Genomic DNA, 17068 nt, shown 5'->3' with positions numbered 1-17068 from the left:
TTCAGACATTATGCGAGTCAGGTTCAATGTGCCGGGAGGTGGGCAACGTGGTGGGGGGCTGGGAGACTTAATTTTTCTGGGGTCTCATCAGTGTCCCAAATTCAGAGGAGGCCAAAGAGGGCGCATGGCTTGAGGGCGGCGGGGCGGCGGGGCGGCGGGGCGGCGGGGCGGCGGGGCGGCGGGGGCGGCGACAGTCTCCGGGTTTTCAAGACTTTGAAGAAATTGAATTGTTTTTGAAGGATTTAGACTTATTACCTTTCGGGGCCTAAAGATGCGAATCGAATTACTTTTTACGAAAGGAATCTGTAAAATTTTACCATCATAATCCGTATTCACCACTGTCTTGTCTTCAGGGGGCGGGGGACCACTCTATGCCACAACTAAATTATTGAAACAAGCGAGGGCGCTCTGCAATTCTCGTGGTGATGATGAAGTAGGTCGCGCGTGCTGGATTGGATAGGCTAGAGGTCGAAAGGGCGGAGTTATGAAAATCGTATGATTATGAAGCAGAGAAATTACGAGAAATAGAGCGTACGTGCGCATCAGTTTCATGTCTCTCAAACGATGATTGCAATTTTCAACATTAGTACCTCATAGTTTTTTTACTGCGACATAAATTTTGGTAAAAATCTATTAGAAATAATAGGTTTCTGCAATCCGTGTATGCGTCATCACCCTGAAGCCCATGTATTCTAGCTAACCTCACGGAATAATTACAAGTAGGAGGGGTTCAAGATGGCGATTTACAGGAGGACCGGTCTACGTGGGTTTCCTCTTCAAATTTTATCGTCTGTTTTCCTCATTTTTGCGAGTGCACTCACGGCCCAAAGTCAGACGACAGTCTCACCGCAAGATACAACGACAGTTTCACCGCAAGATACAACGGTATCTAATACACCAGCACCATGTGACGTGATCAATCACCCTGAGAAAATCGAGGAAGACGAGGTTTTAAACCAGCATCGATATGACAGTCTGAATTTGTTGTTGTTTTTGTCGCTGTTGGTTTTGACCATTTTGACAATCTGGCTGTTCAAGGCTCATCGCTTCCGGTTTGTACACGAGACGGGTCTGGCGATGATCTATGGTAAGTAGAGTATATCTTCTTGGATGTCTACAAAATTTAATTCGAAAATGTGTCATTTTGTCCCTGTAACACTACAGTCAGGTGACAGTAAATTAGCATTAGGAAGTTAATGCCAGTCATGGCAAAATATCCACTGTCTAAACAAAAACAACCTTATTCCATTGAACTGACATGACTGAGGCCTAGGCCTAACTAAATGCCTAGGCTTACATTAGTTTGTACTGTTTTGCCTGAAAATTCTTTAACAACATAGTCATGTCCTGTACAAAGTTTTTGCTCTTTATTCATTGGTTATGTGAAATGAGATTTTTGTTTGGTAACAAAACATGAAGATGAAAAAAGCATTAGGCCAATCATCACTTTTTTGTGTGCAGGTGCTGTAGTTGGTGCTATAGTCTGGAACACGGCCGACATGACTGGACAGAAACCCGAACCCTTTGAGTATCCCGCCAAGGAATGCGACATCTCATTGGCCACTTCCACCATCCACCTAACGCTGCGGTATCCCAGCAACACTTCCCTGACCTTCCAATACGACAGGGCGGGCGTCATCAAAGAAAGCTCTCACTATGTGTCCTCTGCATTCGTTGAAAAGGTGCTCCACAATTTTTGTGACATTCCTAAACCAAAATGCGATATTCACTCATGCACCCTGCAACTCTCCTTAATGCCATTTTGTGTTTGTATTTTACAATTTCTTGCAAGATTCTGGCTAATAGCTCCTAAATGTACATTGTATGTCACACTCTTTTGCAGGTGAACTTTGACCCTGAAGTCTTCTTCAACATGTTGCTTCCACCCATCATATTTTACGCTGGCTACAGTCTCAAAAGAGTAAGTTTTTATAAGTTAACCCTTCTATAACATTAACCCTAACCGCCCTGAATCCTCCAAAATCCTTTTTGCAAATTGGAGGAATTTGCAGGATTGAAGTTACATGGCCAAAGTGCGTTGCTGATTTCGGAGTACGCACTGTGTCAAGGTCTTGGGCCGGACCTTGTGTTGTTTATGCTCAGCCGTGCATAAATTTAGTCCTTGATTATACTTGACATCCTCCGCACTGCTCCAGGATGTCACTGCCTCTGCCTCAGCCTATTGACAGTCATAGCCGGAGGATTTTGCAGGATTCAGGCAGTGGTCATCCCTCCATGGACCATATTCAAGAAACAACGGAGGAATTTACAGGATTGAGGCTATATGCTATTTTTTCATGAGGCCAATTGGAGGATTTTGCAGGATTGAGGCTACATCCTAGCAAAAAGGCCTAGGGAGTTAGGGTTAACTCTTTCAGTGCCCGCGAAATTTGAAAAGTTTAACCCTAAAGCGCCCAACTTCGAGCGTTTTTGTTAATTGTTCAAAATTCTGTAAAAAAAAAAGTAAATAGGTTTTACTCACTAAATTTGTTGTTGTTACTCTCTGGTATATCCTTGATATATTGGTAAGTCAAAAGTAGTCACAAACATAGTGATACACCCTGAAACACTGGCCTGAACACAGGGAGATTCCGCACTTTTTGCAGAAAATACGAGATTTAGTACTGCGCCCTCTCGCAAGAACTCGAATGAAAAAATAAATACAGGTCGTACATGCATGAAAATGGTACCATTAGAAAGAGCAAGAGCGCCCCCTTTTGATAACATATTTACTCTACCTCGTACATGTACGAGGTTTGGCAATTTTAAGTACGAACATTTACGAACATTACCTCGTACATGTACGAGGTTGGCGCTATTGGACTAACAAATATACCTCGTACATGTACGAGTTTGGCACTGAAAGAGTTAATATATAACATTATGTGTCTACCTTTATGCAGCATCAAAATAAATGTTTCTAATCATGACATGAAGCTGTCCGAGAATTTTTTAGAAAACAAGTTCGATCGGAAATATGTCGGAAGCTGCTGGCCAACAAATTTGTGTTTTTGACCCCAGTGACCCCATGATGACCTTTGAGCCCAGTTTGGTCATGTGACATGTTGGGGCTGGGCTACTGATACTTTTGACAAAGTTTGGTTGAAATCGGTCAAAACATGTAGGTGCAATAGACAATGTCAACGCTTGTTAATAACTAACTAACTAACTCACAGAGAGACATGCTGATTTGTTGAGCTGCTATACCGCAGCTAAAAAGTACTTTTTTCAATTACATTATTAAATCCAAGTGGTATAATTTTAAAAATATTTTGGTCTTTCCTTTTCAGCGTCACTTCTTCCGAAATTTGGGGTCCATTTTAACCTTTGCCATGATTGGAACTACCATCTCTTGTTTTGTAGTCGGGTAAGTCAAATCTAAACCCTTGAATGTAATTTCTGTTTTGCTCAATAGATCACTGTATGTTTTATGGTCTCTTCAATTCATTAATTACTCTATGGTCGGTCGCAAATAGTATTAAAAAAATGCCTGAGCTGTTCTGCAAAGTTGCGTTGCGTTTGCACGACTTGAGGTCAACTCTGTATTGATTTTTGCACTAATGGACACAGGTGTGCATAATGGCAAGATGCAAGGCTGAGTGAAAATGTTAAGTTGTTTCTCATCTGGCCTTTTTAAAAAAAAAAAAAAAAGGAGGCAGGCGCTTTTTTGTTTGCTTTTTATTCCCAATATGGTGGATTTTCCATGATAGCGGATGGATTCTTCAATTTTCTTAACTATTTTGCTGATACAGAAAGAGCAAGAACCGTTTGCTACAATTTTGTTGGAAACAATCAAAGATGTTTTTTTGACAATATATGTGGAAAATAAATTTGAAATGTATGAATTAAAAAAAGGAACATAAACTTTTTAAAAAAGGAGGCGGCCAGGGAAAAAAGGTGACGGGTAACTTATTTTTTTTTTTACTTGGCCTAACCAATGTTATTGTTTGCTAGAAGATTTTGTAGAATTCAGAATGGTTAGTGGAGAGAATGCTAAGTGAGGCACAGTTAAATTATTGCACAATGAAGTGTTGGATTTTGGAAGATTTCATGTTTTTACTTATTTTTTTTTATTACAGTGGCATCATGTATGCTTTGGTCGTCAAGGCGATGGGTCGGACCGATTTCAGCATCCAGGATTCACTCCTGTTTGGTGCTTTAATCTCGGCCACGGATCCAGGTGGGTCAAATTGTGTCCTTAATGGATAGGGTTTGTGACTCATAATGATCATGAGAGGGTCAGGTTTTTGAATCTAGCTGCTGAACATATTTTGTGTCCTTGGGCAAGCCACTTTACCTCCACTTGCCTCTCTCCACCCAGGAGTATAAATTGGTACAGGTTTATAGCTGGGAAGTAACCTGCGATGGACTGGCATCCCATCCAGGGGGAAACAGAAATTATTCTTAATCTTTTCAGGCTCAGAAATCCAATAATAATGACCAGCCTGATGAATCATCGACTTGAGACAGACTAATATATTAAGGCCAAAAAAAAAAGTTCTGCTTCCGATTACATGGCATTTGAAAATAGGTTAGGTAGGTAGGGGATTTTTTTGTGTACAATCATATGGAGGCGTCTGCGTGTAATCAAGAGTAAAAGGTAGAAATGTATGGGTTTGGGTGTGTTTGTCTCATTTTTCCCATAAAAAAATAGGGTAGGGGCTGTCAGAATCGGGTAGGAATGGAAACCAGCAGCAGAACTTTTTTTTTTTGGCCTATCCAAAGGGCATGAAGATCTTGTAATGTCGTGTTTTTTCAACAGCAATCCACTTTTTTTTGCATTTACAGTCACTGTTTTGGCAGTGTTTCACGATCTTCAAGTCGACGTGGACATGTTTATTCTTGTCTTTGGAGAAAGTGTTCTAAACGACGCTGTGGCTATTGTCTTATCCAGGTATGAAGTAACACTCATGGATTGATTTGAAACTTCTTGTCATAATTCTAGAAAACCAGGGCCATCAAAGACCACTTTCAATGATGAATGGAAAATGTGTTATTTGCTCTGATTTTCAAAAATAAATCCTTCACTTTGATCATATAGTTGGTGCTTTCAGAATTATGATCTGATATGTAGCTTTTCATGAGTGATATGTTCTCTTTGCAGAAATTGCTGCAAACAGTGCCATTTAAAGGAAAGGAATATTCATTATTTAAGAATGAACTTTTATAACACAGTCTTGTGAAATGTCTTAAATCCTCCAGTTTGTACTCTTTAGTCTGTGCGCCATTAACCCTAACCCACCTCACTCCTCCAAAATCCTCCTGGCAGTTTTGGAGGATTCTAGAGGATTGAGGATGAATGGTGATTGAATCAAATGAGGATTCTGGAGGATTGAGGATGAATGGTGATTGAAGCACATGAGGATTTTGGAGGATTGAGGATGAATGGTGATTGAAGCACAAAAGGATTTTGGAGGATTGAGGATGAATGCATTTTTAGGCAGGACTGTCTGATGATTTTGAAGGATTTGGCGTTGGTTATCCTTTATTTAAACACGAGTGCAAAATTTTGGGATGAGGAGGATTTTGGAGGATTGAGGATGAATGCATTTTGAGGCAGGACTGTCTGACAATTTTGAAAAATTTAGGCGGAGTTGCAAAATTTTGGAGGATTTTGGAGGATTGAAGATGGTTGTAAGCAACAAGGGCCTAGGGGGTTAGGGTTAAGCATTTCTCCTTTTGATTCCACAGGACGGTGGAGTCTTACGAGAGTGAAACCTTTGAAGCCGGACCTGTCTTCAAAGCTCTAGGCACCTTCATAGGTGTCTTCATTGGTTCGTTTGCCATAGGATCAGTCATGGGCATCATCACAGCATTGATATCCTTTAACTGCAGACTAAATTTGATTTTGGCTTAGGAATTCCTGCTGGAGTAATGGACAATGTGCATATGTACCCCCTCAATGCTGATAAAAAAAGAGTTGCGGTCGTTTCGCCTCCGAAGAGGGGCCAGGCAGCGAAGTCACTTCCCTAGCGAAGTGGGCCAGACAAAGCGGGCGCTTGCCACAAAGCAGGCCAGGTGGTAAAGCAGCCAGTAGGCAAAACCGGTGTCCAGGAATCTGGGGTAGGTGGTTTTGCCGCCTGTGTACAACGTGTCTACAGTAGACGTTCATGCATTTTGTTATCAGTATTATTGATGTTCAGTAGATTTTTCTTAACCAAATTTTCTCATCACGTCACCAAATTCACCCGGATTCGTGACTTCCCGTTGCTGGAGACTGGCATCTTCTTCATCATGTCCTACATGAGCTACTTGATGGCAGAGGCTGCTCAGCTTACTGGTGAGATGAAAAAAAATAACCAGTCTGGACATTCAACTTAAGATTTAAGAACTGAGATTGCCCTGAACAAGAACGAAAATAAGAACCCAAGGAGTATCTAGAGAGTATCGATGCGCAGACCTGAAACCGGAGATGAATGAATGAGATAACCCATAACTTGAACTTGAGCCCCAAGTTACTAAAGAATTGTACAGCCTAGTTTTAGAACCTCAAATTGAAGAACCAAGACATCTCAGAACCTTAAGTAGAACCCAAACACAAACCCAAAGTACATTGAGAGTGATACTACCTAGAACCTGGAACCTGTGATCAAAGACCCAAAAGTTTAATCTTTGAACTAGAACTTGACAAAGTTCTGTTGACATTAGACCGACAAACTTCCCTTTCTTTCTCTTTGCAGGAATTGTGGCGGTGCTATTCTGTGGGATCATGCAGGCCCACTACACTTACAACAACCTCTCGGAGGACTCCAAGAAGCGAACCAAGGAGGTTGCGGAGCTGACTCAGTTCCTGGCCGAGAGTTTCATCTTCTCCTACATGGGCATCTCCATGTTCAATCCCAGGAACATGAACTGGGATGCTGGCTTCATCTTCTCGGCATTTGTATCCTTGTGAGACTGGCCATTTGTTGTGTCCATTGGCAAGCCACATTACCCACTTTTCTCTCTTTCCGAGAGAACAAATGGTACCAGCATCAGCTGATTTGCATATTGTAGCCTAGCCGCGTGGGGACTCGCTGTTCGTGCTTCGTACAGTACGTGTGAGTGCACAGTGTTCGGCTGATGTTGTTCGCGTCCAACCATCGATCATCAGCCGTCGAACGCCTTGACCAAGGCTACCCATCAAGGGTTTTAAAGTATTCTTTCTTGTTTCATGCAGATGAAATTGGAGAAACATTTTAGACAGAGTTTACTTTGTCCCAAAGCCCACAAATGCAAACAAGCAAATATCTTTGCTTTAAGTATCCTTTCTTGGTTATTTTTGATGAATATTTCTCACTTTAAACTTTCAAAATCACTTAAAATGAATTAGTTTTGTCGGTGTATTGGTTAGTTAAGCGTTCATTCTTGTAATAACCTGATTTATTCAAAATATCCAAGAACGAAATTTTTTGATTGCCAGATTTGATGCTTGTTATGTTTTCTTTTTGATCTTTCCTTAACTCACAAGTCTGATCAGCTTGCCATTCTGGTGGGTCGATTTCTCAACATCTACCCCCTGTCCTTCCTGCTGAATCTGGGCCGCAAACAGAAGATCCCTTGGAACATTCAACACATGCTCATGTTTTCAGGTTGGTTATTAACCCTAAGCAAGCTAAATCTTACAAGATGCAACTGCAAAAATTGGTTAAATTCTGTTTTTAAGAAGCTGTTTTTAGGGAAAATATTTGAGTAATTTCAAGATTAAGAAGTCTCTTAATTTCAAGTATCCATTCTTGTGTACGGATTTTCTGCCCTTTTTTTAATATAAGAATATAACTTTAATCCTCTTTCCTTGTTGCTGTTACTTACAGAAAAGCGTTTTAAAAATCAAATATTTCATCAATTTTTCATGTAGGCTTAAGGGGAGCCATAGCCTTTGCCCTAGCCATCCGCAACACGGCAACGGCTGCTCGGCAACTGTCGCTAACGGCAACCCTCGTCATCGTCTTGATCACAGTGGTGCTCTGTGGCGGCATGACAACGCAGATGTTGACGTGGTTAAAAATAAGGTATGTCTTCAATCTCACTCCCAAAATTTCTTTTTACTAGGATCTTCCCTGAATCTTTCAACATTCAGGGGCATGTTCTGTTCAGGCATGCAACTTTTCCTCGGGTCTGCTGATTTCCTCATTTTTTTTTACTTCTCATGAATGCCATTACAAATTGAAAAATACTATACAAAGTCTTGTGTGCTTTGGAGTTTCCTCTCTTTTTTCTAAATTCCCAGTTACATACCTGTCTGTTACTTAAAAAACAAAATTTACTGAAATCCATATGAAAAGTAATCGTGGCTGTGTTTAACAGTCCTGAATCTTTCAAATACTGCAGAACCCCTATGTGGAAGATTTCAGTTTGTAATTGTATAGAAGGACACTATCTCAGTCAAGATCCGTGAAGACTACACTGTGATTGCTGAATGTGAATTGTCACTGGATCTGAGGTGCCAATCTTAGCACTTTCCTATAATGACCCAAGTTCTTGTTGAACCTGTTGAGGGAATGAACTTCATCAGCCTTCAAATAGGGCAAAATTGTTTTAAACTTCTTTTTTTTAGAGTTGCAGACTGCCAGTCCCTTTTGAGCCCAAGAACATGTTCATTATTCATAACCATTTTCAATAATGAAAACGAGGGTCTCCATTTTATCCTTCATGTGCCTGCTCATTGTTGAAGCCACGTACTTGTTGCTTGATCTTGTTTTAGCTACACTTGCTAAAAATACTCACATATGTCACTTAATCCACATTCCGAAACCCCTATGTTCCGACAACCTGCACATAAGATTGTGTTAGCCCGTTTAGGGTTAGGGTAAGGAACAAGAAGATGAGCAGTCCGAACATAGGTGTGTCGGAACATAGGTGTGTAACCAGTCATTTAACATCTCTCCACAGTCACATTTCTGCTACTGCTAATTTAATCTGCTAACCATACACACTTCCTTTCACCAAACACTCACTGCTTTTTAACCCATTTGCAGCATAGACTCTTATGGAAACTTCGACAGTGGCCTTTAACTTTCACTTGTCCTCCTATTTTTTTTTAAATTCATTTTCATTTTCTCTTTTTTTTTTGGCTTAACAACAGCTCCATGAAACTGGTCCCCTGGTGTTTTAGCTGGTATCACTGTCTCTCTTTCTCTCATTCTGTCTCACTCTCTTGCATGCGTGCCGTTTTGCCTATTTATTAACCTGAAAGGGTCTCAGTGCGACACTCGGGCTCGTTCTGGGCAAACCCAGGCGAGCCGTCTTGGAATGCCGTGATGGTTGTTTCCGAGGATGGGGGCAACTCAACTTCCACTATGATTGTTTCCAGGGTCGGGGTGTCAGACGAGGACACGACGCAGCAAGGCATGCAGGTCATGGGATCGGTAGGTTGAGAAACACCCCCCCCCCCCCCTTTCCAAAAAACAAACATGAAATACAATGAGTAAATTATTAACATGTTGCTGACAGCTTTGTTGGTGCTCTGCCAAAGAATTCGTATTCATGTTTTCCTTTGTGCTTACAAATTATAGACAATTTGTTTGAAACATCCCCCACAAAAAAAAAGAAATTTAAAGGAAACGTTATTACAGTTTTTGGTCCTTGAGCAAGGGTATTGTTTTCTTGATGTACTGTTCTTGAAGATTACTACACATGAACCCTTTGATGCCGGGTGACGGCTATAGATGCAGCTCAATGAAAGCCAGCTGCTATTGCCGCATTTCTGCGGCATGGCCACATTTATTATTAGACAACGGTTGAATGCCTGCACGTACACATTCCACTCAAAGTGCAGCTGTCCGTGGCCCAACATTACCGGCATTAAAGATATAGTCCATCATTTGTAATTAGTGCATTTTGTTCGTTTGAAGCAACAAAAGTGTTCAAAATCTAATGAAGGATACTGAACAACTTACTTGATGAAGTTTCAGCTCAGCTTCAGCTTCATATTCCGAGAAAAACAGCATTGTAGGATCTCAATTTAAAATCAAAAGTTGCTAAATCATGTTTCGAATTGTTTTGAATTGCAGCTTTACGCGATGACGCGCACTGATCCGACGAATTATAGCAACCGTGCGGGCCTGTGCGTCGTTCCAATGCTTGTGCGCGCTGCGCCGAATAACAAAACGAACAACTAATTTAAATTTTCCTACTTTCGTTGAAATGCCTTCTTTCGTTGATTTCTTAAAATGAGAGCTTGCCGGAAAGGATAATTTCACAGGGAGTTTAGTCCCCTTACTATCTTTCAACCTGTATGTTTTTCAACAATAATTACGCCAGTTACTTTTTTGGATAGCTGCAAATGATGGACTCGGGCTTTAAGGGGTTAATACTCAGTACGTCCAAATTTCTGAACTTCTTCAAAGTAATTTTCGACAATTTGCCCTTTTTCCCATTTTGAGTTCCTCAGACTTTTTTGAAAGTTTGGTACTGACAAATCAAATTATTTTTTTTTTATCAGATGGTTGGTGTATAAGTTAATGTCCCTTTGCTTGGTTGTCTTTGTAGCAAAGCACGGAGCATGATGTACGTCTTAGGAAGAGGTACGAGCAAGCGTGGATTGTGAGGCAGTGGTATGATCTGGACACCAAGTATCCTTTTTTTTTTGGTGGAAAAAATAATTTCATATTTTGATTGAATTTTTATGATCACTGATTTTGTTTACTTTGGTGTGCTATTCATGGCAATGCAGCCCTCAATTAATCAAAGTCGACATACAAAATGTGTTTTAGAGATCTGTTACGGCTACGGCTATTACAAAAATGCGAACTATTGACTATTTTCTGAAAAAAAAAACATTAAAAAAAATATTTTTTTAAAATCTGAATATTTTAATATTTCATTACTTTTTCACTGACTTTTTTTGAATTTATTTACAATCAAAATTCAACCTGATATCAAGAAAATATTTGTTGGTTGAGTTATTTAGCTTTTATGATAGTCTTTAAAAACCTGCTCTCTCAAAGAAAGAAAAGAAGTAAAATTCCTTAACCAGTCTCTCAGGTTTTTCAAACCCATCTTCACAAGGAAAGGTGCAGACTTGAAGGAGACGCTACCACTGTGCTGTTATCCAATAGCCAGGTGTCTCACCGTAAGGGTAAGTCAGAAACTAGCTGAATATATCCAACAATTTGAAACCAAGAATCCTGAAATATGTGAGGCATTTTGGTAAAACGAGACAGAAGTGGGCATAGGCTATAGCGGGAAAAAAGGAAATGTGGGTAATTTGTTTCTGATTTTCAAAACTTTTGAAACTTTAAAGTCTTTTTTCAAAGTATTTTACTTTTTATTAAACATGTCGATAAATAATCATTTTAAACAGCCATAACTTGTCAACAGAATGCCTGATTGAAGTGCTACAAACTGTATTGTCAGGAGAATTTTGTTGGACCTCTGCCAAGTTCTGTCGCATTTTACCAGAACGCCTCACATATTCACATCGATTTTTGCCAAAAGTGACTTCCCTTTGTTGTTTCTTGCACTGACCTGAAATGTCGGCCACCATACCAAGTCTTATGTTCAGAGCCTACTGAATTAAACAAGTAAACAAAGTAAACAAAGTAAACAAGGTAAACAAAGCAAACAAAGCAAACAAAACTAACAAAGTAAACAAAGTTGACAAAGTTGACAAAGTTGACAAAGTTAACAAAGTAAAAAAAGTAAACAAAGAAAACAAAGCAAACAAAGTAAACAAAGTTAACAAGGTTAACAATGTAAACAAGGTAAACAAACTTTACAAAGTAAACAAAGCTAACAAAGTTAACAAAGTAAACAAAGTAAACAAGTAAACAAAGTTAACAAGTAAACAAAGTAAACAAGGCTGTAGTGAGATCCCCAGGTCCTCCTAATTTCTCCAAGTTAGTATCATTGCCGACCTATATATATATTTGGTATGAACTATTTGATTTAAAAAAATCTATAATTGTTTTTAGGATGAACACGTAGATGAAGACAGCGACAGCGACTTGATTCTTGAAGATAACAGCTCAACCGCGGAGCAACAATCCTCCTCCAACACCGACACAAATCAGCCGACCAATCACACGGAAGACGACACGGTACTGGACGAGGATCTCGGACTGGGAAACATCCAAATTAAAGGTCTGAACCTACAACAAATGCCAACTGATGTGTAAAAATGTCAATACTTAGAGTCCAACATATAGCAGCATATGTGTAGTGTAAAAAGCTTATTATTTTTTTTTTGGTATAAAGATGTATGCAAATAATTAAATGGGGAAAAGAAATTTTGCCAAATTATTGTACTTAGACCGTTATTGTTGCCACAATTTATAAATTCCATGAAAGTGTATATAAGTAGTATCCCTGGTTATGGACATTGAGCGTCAACAGCAAATGGTACATGTGTAAAGTGGCGCACCCAGAGGGGGGGTGGGGCTTGGGGGCTTGAGCCCCCCCCCCTCCCCAAGAGGCTGTCAATTTTGTATTTTTTTTAAATTTTTTTTTTTCTTAGTCCCACGATTTGGCCTTGGTGATATGAATGTGGCCTGTTTTCGAGTAGTATAATAGGGGTGTAAATGGCGCCTTCAACATCAAAATTGGCCGCCCCTCAAAAAAAAAAAAAAAATTATTTCTGCGTCCAAAAATTTTGGGCAAACTTTTTAAAAAAAAATTCAACTTTTAACAAATTTGTAAAAAAAAATTTTTTGAGCCTCCCAAAACCAATTCCTGGGTGCGCCACTGCATGTGTATGACCATTCGTGAGACAACCGGCCGCAAGTTGGTGACTATGTCAATGTGACACTGAAATTTCATTCTGTCATTAGCTCACAGTGAATTGGGACTCGCAAAAAAATTGCATAACTCTAACATTATCAGCAAAGTAGCATTGAACTTGATTTATAATTCTTGTGGAGCAGTGGTTTTAACTTGATGTTCTTGTTCCTTGGAAAAAATAGTATGTCAACGTCTAACCTAGTCTATTAAACTTAAACAAAAAGTGTGCTTGATAATGAAACAAACTCACAACAGTCAAATAAGACTGAGAATATATCACAATACATATTTATGTATATTGAGCAGTGTGCTATGAATTTTGACTCAGATGGCACTCCATACTACAGAAGTTATGATATGATACAGTGTCTATTTAACATTGAATATCTGTGCTGTGTACAGTATTGACAAAGTCAAAAAAATATGGGTCGTTTTGTTTCCATTTTGATGTTATCAATATTTTTTGTTCGCTTTTGATTATTATTATTTTTTTATAAACTTAACGATTCCTATAAACCTCCCTGCCTTATTAATGTGTGTATTTTTTATATTCGCCTGCAAATCCTGACCTTTTTGTCATTTGTAAGAACGTTAGAATAGAACGAATTTGTGTTTATTTATTTTTTTTCACAAGAGCAGATTTCAGATCAAGATCTCATGTAGCACACTCACCAATAAGATTAATGATTTTTAAATTTTGATTCGTCTTCCTTTTCATTTTGTCTCACATTATTCTTTTCATTGTGAAGATGTTTTTCCCATCAATTATTTTAATTTTAAAATTTTTTTGTTCCAGTCGTCTGTAATGACAGAAACCCCATCCAAGAAACGTGCATGTATATTGTATAATTTGTGCACTCCATCAGTATTTCAAAGTTCATGTAGTTATAAAAACATTAATTTTCAGGTTTTTTAATCTCAAAGGCTTTCAAGCCGATAAAGTGGATTAATCATTATGTTTTGGGTTACATAATACTACTTGGCATATGTAGGTTACTTTCTCTCCTTTTAGATAAACTTGCAGACACACACCGTTGATATTGCACTGGGATCAATAGAAAACATTAAAATGATCGAATTGATAAAAACAAAATAATTTATACCATTTATTGTTGTGAATCTTGACAACTGAAACCGAAACCACCTTTGGTGACCACAGTCTTTCTGAATATCGGTATGATTTTGCTACTTTGCTAAAAAAAAAAAAAAAAATAATAATAATAATAATAAATAAAAAGGAAAAAAAAAATCATGATAAAATTTGTGGATTTTTTCATAGCTTTCGAATAGAGCGAGAGTGTTTTGTCAGTTGCATAGTAATGAGTGGTGTTTCAATTGTGTTGATGTGATGTATGTATCTATCTATGCATTTGAGGTGATATTGTATACCCTCTGATCCCTTGCTTATGCTCACTAATTGAATATGCATTGCTTAATTGTCAGTATCTATTAACAAATGTAAATATTGCTATTGTACGAAGTAGGAAAGAACCAATAAAATGTGTTGGTTTTCTGCTTAATTGTCAAAAACAAACTGGGTCGAAGTTTTTTTTTCTCTAATTAATGATTCCCTCCCCAACCGCCCCACCCAAATCTTGACAATTTTGGTTGATTGAATCGTGCTTGATTCTCCTCTTGCCCTCGAAGGACGTTCCATTCTTTGGAAAAAAGTATATTTTTGGCCAAACTTTGATAAAAATATCAGGCTAATTTTTCAATTGTGGCCGAACAATGAATTTCCGTAAAACTTGCAGGGTAGATGCCGAATGGACCCTAAAAGACATTCCAATGCAATTTGTGGACAAACGTGCTTCTGAAAAGAAAATTTCGCCTAAAGTTTGGGGCAGAATTGGTCGAAATTGTGATCTTTTTTCCACACAAGAATATCACTTAATTTTGCCAAAATATTCAAAATTGTAGGTGTTTGAATAGTGATTAACGCTCTTCTTGCCTCTCAAGGACTCTCTGCGTTGTTTGGAGAAAAGCCAATTTTAGGTCATTTTTTGGTAAAAATTTAAGGCTAACCCCTTGCATTTTTTTCAGTTTTTGCCAAAAAATGACATTGCTTGAAACTTGCAGGAAAGATACCTTATGGACCCTAGAAGACATTCCAATGCGAATTGTGGACAGCCGTGCTTCTGAAAAGAAAATGTCGCGTAAATTTGGGTCAAAATTGGTCGAAAATGTGAATTATTTTTTCCTCAAAAATATCAATCAATTGTGCCTAAATCTTCAAAGTTTTAGGTGTTTGAATAGTGATTGATGTTTGAATAGTGATTGATGCTCCTCTTGCCTCTGAAGGACTTTCTGCGTTTTTTGGAGAAAAGTCAATTTTTGGCCATTTTTTGATAAAAAAGTAAGAATAACCCCTTGCATTTTTTTCAGTTTTGGCCAAAAAATGAAATTGCTTGAAACTTGCAGGAAAGATGCCTAATGGATCCTAGCAGACATTCCAATGCGATTTGTGGACAGCCCTGCTTCTGAAAAGAAAATTTCGCCCAGAATTTGGGGCAAAATTTGACGAAAATGTGATTTTTTTTTCCTCAAAAATATCAATAAATTGTGCCTAAATCTTCAAAATTTTAGGTGTTTGAATAGTGATTGATGCTCCTCTTGCCTCTAAAGGACTTATTGCGTTGTTTGGAGAAAAGTCAATTTTTGGCCATTTTTTGATAAAAAAGTAAGGCTAACCCCTTGCATTTTTTTCAGTTTTGGCCAAAAAATGAAATTGCTTGAAACTTGCAGGAAAGATGCCTAATGGACCCTAGCAGACATTCCAATGCGATTTGTGGACAGACGTGCTTCTGAAAAGAAAATTTCGCCCAGAATTTGGGGCAAAATTGGTCGAAAATGTGATTTTTTTTTCCTCAGAAATATCAATAAAGTGTGCCTAAATCTTCACAATTTTAGGCGTTTGAATAGTGATTGATGCTCCTCTTGCCTCTAAAGGACTTTCTGCGTTGTTTGGAGGAAAGTCAATTTTTGGCTATTTTTTGATAAAAAAGTAAGGCTAAATCCTTGCATTTTTTTCAGTTTTGGCCAAAAAATGAAATTGCTTGAAACTTGCAGGAAAGATGCCGAATGGATCCTAGAAGACATTTCAATGCGAATTGTGGACAGACGTGCTTCTGAAAAGAAAATTTCGCCCAGAATTTGGGGCAAAAGTGGTCGAAAATGTGATTATTTTTCCCCTAAGAAATATCAATAAATTGTGCCTTAATCTTCACAATTTTAGGTGTTTGAATAGTGATTGATGCTCCTCTTGCCTCTAAAGGACTTTCTGCGTTGTTTGGAGAAAAGTCAATTTTTGGTCATTTTTTGATAAAAAAGTAAGGCTAACCCCTTGCATTTTTTTCAGTTTTGGCCAAAAAATGAAATTGCTTGAAACTTGCAGGAAAGATGCCTAATGGACCCTAGAAGACATTCCAATGCGATTTGTGGACAGACGTGCTTCTGAAAAGAAAATTTCGCCCAGAATTTGGGGCAAAATTGGTCGAAAATGTGATTATTTTTCCCCTAAGAAATATCAATAAAGTGTGCCTTAATCTTCACAATTTTAGGTGTTTGAATAGTGATTGATGCTCCTCTTGCCTCTTAAGGAATTTCTGCGTTGTTTGGAGAAAAGTCAATTTTTGGCCATTTTTTGATAAAAAAGTAAGGCTAACCCCTTGCATTTTTTTTAGTTTCGGCCAAAAAATGAAATTGCTTGAAACTTGCAGGAAAGATGCCTAATGGATCCTACAAGACATTCCAATGCGATTTGTGGACAGACGTGCTTCTGAAAAGAAAATTTCGCCCAGAATTTGGGGCAAAATTGAACGTAAATGTGATTTTTTTTCTCAAAAATATCAATAAATTGTGCCTAAATCTTCACAATTTTAGGCGTTTGAATAGTGATTGATGCTCCTCTTGCCTCTAAAGGACTTTCTGCGTTGGTTTTTCATAAAAGTCAATTTTTGGCCATTTTTTGATTAAAAAAGTAAGGCTAACCCCTTGCATTTTTTTCAGTTTTGGCCAAAAAATGAAATTGCTTGAAACTTGCAGGAAAGATGCCTAATGGACCCTAGCAGACATTCCAATGCGATTTGTGGACAGACGTGCTTCTGAAAAGAAAATTTTGCCCAGAATTTGGAGCAAAATTGGTCGAAAATGTGATTATTTTTCCCCTAAGAAATATCAATAAAGTATGCCTTAATCTTCAAAATTTTAGGTGTTTCAATAGTGATTGATGCTCCTCTTGCCTCTAAAGGACTTTCTGCGTTGTTTGGAGAAAAGTCAATTTTTGGTCATTTTTTGATGAAAAAGTAAGGCTAACCCCTTGCATTTTTTTCAGTTTTGGCCAAAAAATGAAAATGCTTGAAACTTGCAG

The 17068-nt window shown here is 38.3% G+C and overlaps 1 protein-coding gene across 1 annotated transcript; it reads left to right on the top strand.

Moving 5' to 3' along the window:
• Positions 1-461: 461 nt before the first annotated feature.
• Positions 462-14233, top strand: LOC119723460 (sodium/hydrogen exchanger 9-like). Its single transcript, XM_038194126.1, has 15 exons — positions 462-1087; positions 1462-1682; positions 1844-1921; positions 3291-3367; positions 4080-4180; positions 4789-4894; positions 5692-5818; positions 6175-6280; positions 6681-6883; positions 7460-7571; positions 7838-7991; positions 9293-9347; positions 10471-10553; positions 10966-11059; positions 11895-14233. The coding sequence occupies exons 1-15, from the start codon at positions 736-738 to the stop codon at positions 12096-12098; spliced, it is 2073 nt and encodes a 690-aa protein (XP_038050054.1). The 5' UTR covers positions 462-735; the 3' UTR covers positions 12099-14233.
• Positions 14234-17068: the final 2835 nt, after the last annotated feature.

The sequence above is a fragment of the Patiria miniata genome, unplaced genomic scaffold (genome assembly GCF_015706575.1).
Source record: "Patiria miniata isolate m_02_andy unplaced genomic scaffold, ASM1570657v1 HiC_scaffold_17, whole genome shotgun sequence".
Lineage (NCBI taxonomy): Eukaryota > Metazoa > Echinodermata > Asteroidea > Valvatida > Asterinidae > Patiria > Patiria miniata.
The sequence above is the reverse complement of the archived record's forward strand: the minus strand, read 5'-3'. Positions and strand labels throughout refer to the sequence as shown.

What these genes read in the sequence shown, in the direction of transcription:
- LOC119723460 (XM_038194126.1), top strand. Translation starts at nt 736, where the DNA reads ATGGCGATTTACAGGAGGACCGGTCTACGTGGGTTTCCTCTTCAAATT. An exon ending in AGAGGCTGCTCAGCTTACTG is followed by an intron (nt 6,281 to 6,680) that starts GTGAGATGAAAA and finishes TTCTCTTTGCAG; the next exon opens with GAATTGTGGCGGTGCTATTC. An exon ending in TTGACGTGGTTAAAAATAAG is followed by an intron (nt 7,992 to 9,292) that starts GTATGTCTTCAA and finishes GATTGTTTCCAG; the next exon opens with GGTCGGGGTGTCAGACGAGG.